At 43.2% G+C, this 9,281-nt stretch overlaps 1 protein-coding gene across 1 annotated transcript in view; it reads left to right on the forward strand.

Moving 5' to 3' along the window:
- Nucleotides 1–7,016, forward strand: part of LOC138661534 (H-2 class II histocompatibility antigen, A-U alpha chain-like) — a 202,893-nt gene extending 195,877 nt beyond the window's left edge. The window contains exons 4-5 of the mRNA XM_069746318.1: nt 3,210–3,360; nt 6,464–7,016. Coding sequence (XP_069602419.1) covers nt 3,210–3,352 — 143 coding nt within the window. The 3' untranslated portion in view covers nt 3,353–3,360; nt 6,464–7,016. The remainder of the gene's footprint in view (nt 1–3,209; nt 3,361–6,463) is intronic.
- The last annotated feature ends 2,265 nt before the right edge of the window (nt 7,017–9,281 follow it).

Raw genomic sequence — 9,281 nt, forward strand, 5'->3', positions numbered from 1 at the left:
ATCTGTGTCATGAAGGGAGGCTATGTCTGTGAGAGGGAGAAGGGACTCCGAGAGTGATTGTAAGTTGAGATGTTTGAGATTTCTGTGAGGGAGTTTGTGGAGTGGGGGTTGCACATTAGGAGAGGAGAGGGAAGAGAATGTCAGTAGGTTGTGGTCAGACAGGGGGAGGGGTGTGTTAATGAGATTAGTAAGGGAGCAGAGGCGGGTGAAAATGAGGTCCAGCGTGTGGCCATCTTTGTGAGTGACCTCAGCCTTAGCCGTGTGGTGTCCTTAAGGGCTTCTTGGAAGAAGAACAGGCGAAACGCGCGTCGGGGTGGGACGTTCACCTAGGCAAAGGCACGCCACTGGTAATATATTCTTATTTATTATTTACTATGGACTCTTGCTCGTTTTTGGCTCTATGTATATTAGCAAAGGTACCAAAGTGTCCCTCTAGCGAGTTTTCCATTTAGGTCCAGTTGGTCCAGTTGGTTTCTGTGACGCTGTTTTGTAAGGTTCACTCTTTTGAGTATCAGTCTATGCTGTGTGTATGGGTCAATAGGAGTATGACGCAGTATTGATTAATTATTATGCCTTAGTCGTGTGGTGTCCTGTTGCATTATGAGGTACTCTGGTGTTATGATGTTATGTTTAAAAAGTTATTAATAAAATTGGTATATATTTGCATTCCATGAGCCACGTGTAATAATTTTTTTTGCGTGGCTTTTTGTTGTGACGATTATTCTACGGAATGTGACCAAGCCTGTATGAGCTTTAGGTCGATTGGATTAATATGTATACATCTATACTCAATTGAGTGAAGTTGTACACACATCTAATTGGAGTGTGGTTTTAGGTATGCAAGTCACATGACTGCCCGCTCCTGACACTGTAGTGACTGCAGACTTTCGTGCCAAACCTGGACAAACCCTTTAAGCTTGTACTCCTTACGGTGTGTTTGCTCAGGCATGCGCTGAATGCATCTGTCTTCTCAGCTAATCTCTTCTTCTTCTTACTGGACCCCCACAAACCTGCAGGGAATTTAAGGGCCGGCAAGATTTGAGAAAAATTATAGAAACCTTAGTGGTACTTTAAAAATATTTTCTTGCACTGCTTCTAGAAGAAACCTTGACTGTGGTACCATATGGAAACTGTGCAGTTTCTTTCCAGACAAAAAAAAAACAGTACGCATCACTACCTCCCCGGATCATGCAGTCCCAAATTTGTGGAGCTGTCCTGCTGTCCCAGGAAGTCAGGGGTAAGTCCTGACTTCAGCTGCATCTCTCTCCTCTGAACACCGTTAAAATTGAAGATAGTAATGGAGTAGGGAGCCATCAGTTCCCTGCTCCACCATTCTGACTTGATAAAGAGTGAAGGGCCTGCAAGGACCTTCAGCTCATTTACCATTCTTAAGTCACATGATTGGGCAGCACAGACCAGCTATGTAGCGGAGGAGCAGGGATGTAGACACACAAACAAGTAAGTGTGATGCTTGTTTAGGGGCCACTTTGGGAACTTTAAACTTTATTGGGGGTTTATTTGGGTTTTCATAATATGTGCGGTAGGACTGTGGGGAATATTATGACAATGAAAAGTATGCCATATTGTGTTTCAGACAAATTGGCATCAATAGGATCAATATTGTTGTGAGACAACATGTAAAGGACTGGGTGAGGTTAGGGAAATGGCTTAGGCCTCTTTCACACTTCCGTCATTTAGCTCCCATTGAAATCCGTCGATTTTTGAAAAAACAAGATCTAGCAAATTTTTCTGCAGGATCCTGTTTTTTCTCATAGACTTGTATTAGCGACGGTTTGTGACGGATGAACATACGTTTCATCCGTCGTGCACTGGATCCATCGGAAAATTGCTGTCCGTCGGGTGGTGACAACGCACAGAGGAACGTTTTTTCTGTACGTCGGAAAATCGCCCAGTGATGGGTCCTGCGCTGCCCGTCGTTGGCTATAGTGGAAGCCTATGGACACAGGATCCGTCACTGACTGTTAAAAGCAGGAATCCAGCGACGGGTGCCGTCTTTTGAAACTGAGCATGTGTGGAAGAATTTCGAGTCAGGGAAATTCTCTCTCACTCGCTCTCTCTCTTTTTACTATTGATACTGCCTATGCAGCATCAATAGTAACAAGATATAATGTTATAAAAAAAATGCAATATTCTCACCTTCCGGCGTCTCGCGCAGCGTTACCGATGCTCCCGGCAACTAGCGTTCCCAGTAATGCATTGCGAAATGACCCGATGTCGCGGTCTCGCGTGACTGCTACATCATCAGAGATCATTGTGCGCAAAGCATTACTGGGAACGGCAGCTGCCGGCAGCAGCGCGAGCATCGGTAACACTGCGCGGGACGTCGGAAAGTGAGAATATTGCGATTTTTCATTTTTCTTATTATTTTAAACCTGGAGTTGTGTTGTGTATGCGTTTTCGCAGCGGAAAACCACTGCCAAGACGCATTCACAACAGGTGCACATAGCCTCGACGGGTCCGTCATGAAAACGGGGCCAGTGCACCCGTTTTTTACAATCTGTACAGGATCCGTCTTTTCAACATTTTAACGGATCCTGTGCAGATTGTAAAAGCGGAAGTGTGAAAGAGGCCTTAGGATTATATCTTTATAGCTTACAATGACTTATGTGTTATATTAAGAGCCACAATGTGTGAATGATGCCGTATAGAATTTTATTAAGGTTAATTGGCGACATGTGCCGCAGAACACTGAAACTGCAGCGTCGCATCGTGACATCGCTGCTAATGATTTCCTGTGGTGTAGCATTGCGACCTGTGACCTTATACGACAAGAGCCGCGAATGTTTTGAAATGTGTTGGATTGTCTGTCGCTGGTCACAAGACTCACTTGCTATAGACATCAAAGAAAGTCACATTTGACTTCCACTTTTGTGCGACTTATTAATGATTTAGTTATTGTTTTTTACAGCAGAATCTAAGATGTAGAATAGTTGTGACAGTAAAATGCAGACAAGTTGCACAGGTGTTTTAGGTTGTTCTAAGACTTGCTATTGCGTGACACATGTCGCCGTATAGCCGCAGCCTAAAGTCTTCAGATGATTAAAAAAACTTGAGACATTGCCTGAAGTATAACGACTTATTGTTTTTACATAGTGCAATGTTGATAACCAAATCTACCACCATATTGTTGTTCACTTTTACAGCAGCAGGTTGTCTTCAATATCTGACATGTTACATTTCTCTTTAAGGTCCTGAAATTCCCAGCCATGTGTCAGAGACATCTGAGAACGTTGTGTGTGGCCTGGGCCTGGCAATTGGAATCATTGGAATCATCGCCGGCATTTTTCTGATCTTCAAAGGACTTAAAAATAATCAGAATAGAGGCCACTGAGCGTCCAGGTAACGTCTAATCACTGCACTCATCGAAACAGCCAATCATATTCATTTTATGTATCCGATATAGAAAAGTTTTCATCACATTATCAGCCTTACAGGAAACTGATTATTTTTTCCAATTATGAGCAAAAGAAGCAAAATGCATTTGTTTAGAGTGTCTACCCAATGTAGAGGTTCCACTCTTTGGCAGCTATTTAGGCAGGCAGCTAGTTCTTATATCAAAACAGGAAGGTTTGTTAAAAGACCATAAACTTTCCAAAGTGGCAAAACTAAGGCTAATTTCACACTAGCGTTCGGCAGGGCTGTGGATGGCAGCTTTCTTCCTCTGTTAAGCCCCGCCCACTTCCCCCCCTCTTCCTTCAGCTCCGCCTATGTCTGCATGCGTCCTGCGTAACGTCTTTAACATTGGGTACGCAGGCCATGCGGATGTATGCGGATGCCTCCGCATGCGTTGTTTTGACACTGCGCCGACCGCAACAAAATGCAACATGTTGCGTTTGACGCAGGTCAGCGCAGCATCAAAACGACGCATGCGGAGCTGATGGAAGAGGCGCGGCAGTGGGTGGGGCTTAACAGAGGAATAAGGCTGCCATCTGCAGCCCTGCCAAACGCAAGTCTGAACCCAGCCTAACAACTGCCTTCTCTCGGCAAAACAGTAATCAAAAGGGAAACAGTCCATGTACATACACAAGTAGGGTTCACACGTTCAGACCAAATGTACAGCTGTCTCTCAAGCATTATCAGAGACCAGCCCCAAGAGGTCTTTCCAAGTCTAATTCACAGACAGTTTCGGAGACAGCTCAGCTGCTTTTTTAACTGAGCTGCACCGTTTAGATAAGAGAAAGGGAATGACCAGACTCTTCCAGTCGTTCCTAAAACCCAGATCCAAATTCCAGACCTATTAATAAAACCTCTTATCACTATCTGTGCTGGAGCCTGCGTCTTTGGCTTCTACATCACCTAGGCTAACCATCTCTGTGACACATACCTCCCATCCAGGACTTGTCCGGCTGCAACCTTACACCAGTTATATTATATTAGATGGGTTGTCTGGCCTTTGAAAACTCCTTTCCACGTTTATATAGTCAGGACCCCCGAGTAGCCAGTATAATAATTATAATAATAATTTTATTTCTATAGTTCCGACATATTCCGCAGCGCTTTACATTATAGAGGGGACTTGTATATACAATAAACATTACAGCATAACAATAAACACAGATCAAAACAGATGCCAAGAGGAGTGAGGGCCCTGCTCGCAAGCTACAATCTATGAGGAAAAGGGGAGACACAAGAGGTGGCAGGTAACAATTGCTTTAGTTGTTTGGACCAACCGTAGTGTAAGAATCGGGTGTAACAGTACAGACACAGAGGGCTATTAAATGCATAAAGCTTATGAGAACATGATGTGAGGAACCTGGTTATGGTGAAAATTTTGAATGGGCAACACAGGGATAGTTAGGTTAATGCATTGAGGCGGTAGGCCAATCTGAACAAATGCGTTTTTAGGCCACTCTTAAAACTGTGTGGATTGGGGATTAATCGTATTAACCTAGGTAGTGCATTCCAAAGAATTGTCGCAGCATGTGAAAAGTCTTGGAGACGGGAGTGGGAGGTTCTGATTATTGAGGATGCTAACCGGAGGTCATTAGCAGAGTGGAGGGCACAGGTAGGGTGGTAGATTGAGAATAGAGGGAGGAGATGTAGGGTGGTGCTGAGCCATGGAGTGCTTTGTGGATGAGGGTAATAGTTTTGTACTGGATTCTGGAATGGATGGGTAACCAGTGTAATGACTGGCACAAGGTAGAGGCATCGGTGTAACGGTTGGTGAGGAATATGATCCTGGCTGCAGCATTCAGGACAGATTGGAGCGGGGAAAGTTTTGTAAGAGGGAGGCCGATTAATAGAGAGTTACAATAGTCCAGACGAGAATGAATAAGTGAAACAGTAAGAGTTTTTGCAGAGTCGAAAGTAAGAAAGGGTCGAATTCTAGAAATGTTTTGGAGATGCAGATAACAAGAGCGATACAGTGATTTGATGTGGGGGGGTGAATGAAAGCTCGGAATCAAGTATGACCCCAAGGCAGCAGCATGGTGCTTGGGAGTAATGGAGGAACCACACACGGAAATGGCAATGTCAGGCAAAGGTAGGTTAGTAGAGGGAGGAAACACAAGAAGTTCAGTTTTTGACAGGTTCAGTTTCAGATAGAGGGAGGTCATGATGTTAGAGACAACGGTAAGACAATCACTAGTATTTTCTAAAAAGGTGGGCGTGATAACAGGGGTAGAAGTGTATAATTGGGTGTCATCAGCATAGAAGATGGTACTGGAACCCAAATCTACTGATTGTTTAACCAATAGGGGCAGTATACAAAGAGAAGAGGAGGGGGCCTGGAACCGATTCAGTATGTAAAATTGCGTGCATTGGTGCTCAGAAAATTGGATGGATTATTGTCTAATCCTGTAAATCGCACTGAGATTAGCTGCTCATTCACATTGATAAAAAGTTACCAAAATAGCTAAATAATATCCAATTTAGCGTTTGAAATGTCCTATACCCAACACATGCTTGATATTGGGGGGCTATTTGCCTCTTCTAGTGATATATAGTATGAAGCACTCACACAATGTCATCCATACATCCTTTCCCATCTAGTTTGATCAGTCAGTTCTGATTCAGTGCAAGAATAGGCATAAGATTGGAGAGGACGAGATGAAAGACTTTTCTGACCGGTTAAGGAGGGTAGCAATGGTAACTCCAGGTTAAATTTGGTGAGTAGACAGGTCTGCAGTGCCAGCCACAGAGACAGTCACAGAGTCCCCATAATGGTGACAGCAATTGTGCTGCCAGGTCTGCTGACAAGTGACAGCGCTTGTCTCGCTGTATCAGAAGAATGGAGTTATCACTTGACAGACATCTTTCTGTATGACCTTCAGTGGTGCAGTGACTATTGTTGGCCAAGTTGGGTGGACATTGTGATGAACGGTCTGAGGTTAGTATTAAAGATGATGAGACCTAGTGTGGCACTAATAGATTTCTTATTTAATGTGTTTCATGCTGCTGTGAATATTATTACTGATATATTAACTTTCTTTCTCTACTACAGCAGCCGCAAATCTCTCTGCTCATAGATGATCCAACTATCCATAAATATTCCCGCTGAGCTTCTAGAACGGCTGATAAGACTGAAGATATGGCTGCTCTGCTGAGCCGGTCACAATGGAAACCCCGGCTCTACATATTCCTGCTGTTTTCTCACTGCTTTGTGTTATAGGATTGTACATGGATACATGTCCTGCCGGTTATATAAATTGCTTTCTCTCTGTTGGCATCTGTCTGGGTATTGGCTCAGTGCACAGTGTGGATACTTCCATTGTATATAGGCGCTCAGTACAATCATTTTCCTGTGCTCGGCTTCTGGATGATTCCAACATTTTAACCATCATTGTTTCCTATTAAATCATGTAACAGCCTTGTAGAAAATCATTGCAGGAAACATAATTGTCTCTGTCGATAATTAAATATAAAAGGTCTCTAGCTCTACGGCGACATCTTAAAGTTGCTTTAATTACAAGACATCTGTGTTGTGAAAGTTACCGTCAATCCAAGTGTAATTTCCTTGCTCTTTTAAGTTGGAAATAAAATACTGTTTGTGTTTATATTTTATTTTTCCTCTTTCTTGAACTTATGATAAATAAGCTAAAACAGAATATAAATGTATTTGCATATTAATACTCAAAAAAATGTATAACCGGCCCCTCCTTCCACGGGGTTGCATGAGAATTGTTATCCATGTCACTGACTGATATTTTCAAAAATATGTTTGACGTGGTTTTGGCTTTATGTAGACTTTCAGCTCTGTGGCAGCCACTTGGGTATGCACAGGCACGGAGTTTATATGTTAAAACAACATACAGTTTATTGTCCATTATAAACTTTACAGCTCCAGAAGGAAAAACAGCCTTTCTCCAGTACAAGGGAACAACAGTCCTTCCTCCAATATAAATAAATAACGTAAACAGTCCTTCCTTCAGTATAAATTAATAACGTATAAACAGTCCTTTCCTGAGGTATGATGAAACAAGGTCAATGTAGCAGCCTCACTAGTCTCAGTACTCCACGCAGTAGCAGCACAAATAATATTAAATGTGTTCACCAAACAAATATACCTCTGGTCAGCTCCAGCATGAGTTCAACACTGCTGAGCTAACCCAGCTGCTGTTATTAGGCCTGTAAGCTCTGGGCTGGCTTATGGGAATGAACTTTCCCACCCACACGCTTTTGGTTGCTTCCAAGTCAAAGAACCAAAATCCAGTCAAATTAAAACTCTCTCAGTAACCTATTGATACAGGTACAGATTTTATATTACTGAGGCCAAACACCTCGCTGACACATATCTGCCACTTATATTGTTACCTCCTGCTTTCCTACATTTAGTATAAGTAAATCAATATATATAAACCCAGACTCATATTGCAAAGTGTCCAGGAACCATGTCCTGGCAACTCTCTATACTACTCCAAACAATAATGTAACCAAATACGGAGAAAAAAAAAAAAGTTACTATAAAATATACAAAAGTTTATTGAAAAAAACTTAAAACACACATACATACATGTACATAAAATAAGGACACCAAACACTAGCCTCCTGTAAAACACACAATGCCATAAACAATGACAAACCATTAGAAAATCATATGCGGATAAGAGGGTATGCCATATCCGAAACCCACACACGGATCTATGTACCCATGCTAATCATGATCAATGTACAGGAGATAGACTGAGTTGGGTGACACCCAACTCAGTCTATCTCCTGTAAATTGGTAAGAGGGTCTATAGGGTACTCCCATCACGGCATTTTCACGCCAGTTGGCATGCTAAGGACATTGTGTCATGGGGGTTTTATCCTTAGCCCGCTCCGAGTCCTGGATCACAGACTAAATACATTGATTATGATTAGCATGGGTACATAGATCCGTGTGTGGGTTTCGGATATGGCATACCCTCTTATCTGCATATGATTTTCTAATGGTTTGTCATTGTTTATGGCATTGTGTGTTTTATAGGAGGCTAGTGTTTGGTGTCCTTATTTTATGTATGTGTATGTATGTGTGTTTTAAGTTTTTTCAATAAACTTTTGTACATTTTATAGTAACTTTGAATACTCCTGTTTTTCTCCGTATTTGGTTACATTTAGTATAAGTAGTGGTGAATGAGAGCCGCTACTCGGTACCTGATAATGACCACAGCAGTGTAGGGAATGGTATATACAAGGTTTGTGTATCTAAAGGTACCTTCACACTCAGCGATGCTGGAGCGATACCGACAACGATGTCGATCGCTGCAGCGTCGCTGTTTGGTCGCTGGAGAGCTGTCACACAGACCGCTCTCCAGCGACCAATGATGCCGGTAACCAGGGTAAACATCGGGTTACTAAGCGCAGGGCCGCGCTTAGTAACCCGATGTTTACCCTGGTTGCCATCGTAAAAGTAAAAAAAACAAACACTACATACTTACCTTCCGTGTCTGTCCCCGGCGCTGTGCTTTCCTGCACTGACTGTGAGCACAGCGGCCGGAAAGCACAGCGGTGACGTCACCTCTCTGCTTTCCGGCTGGCTGGCGCTCACAGTCAGTGCAGGAAGCAGAGCGCCGGGGACAGACACGGAAGGTAAGTATGTAGTGTTTGTTTTTTTTACTTTTAGCATGGTAACCAGGGTAAACATCGGGTTACTAAGCGCGGCCCTGCGCTTAGTAACCCGATGTTTACCCTGGTTACCAGTGAAGACATCGCTGAATCGGCGTCACACACGCCGATTCAGCGATGTCAGCAGGGAGTCCAGCGACGAAATAAAGTCCTGGACTTTCTGCAGCGACCAACAATCTCCCAGCAGGGGCCTGATCGTTGGTCGCTGTCACACT

Source organism: Ranitomeya imitator, chromosome 2 (assembly GCF_032444005.1).
Source record: "Ranitomeya imitator isolate aRanImi1 chromosome 2, aRanImi1.pri, whole genome shotgun sequence".
Classification (NCBI taxonomy): domain Eukaryota; kingdom Metazoa; phylum Chordata; class Amphibia; order Anura; family Dendrobatidae; genus Ranitomeya; species Ranitomeya imitator.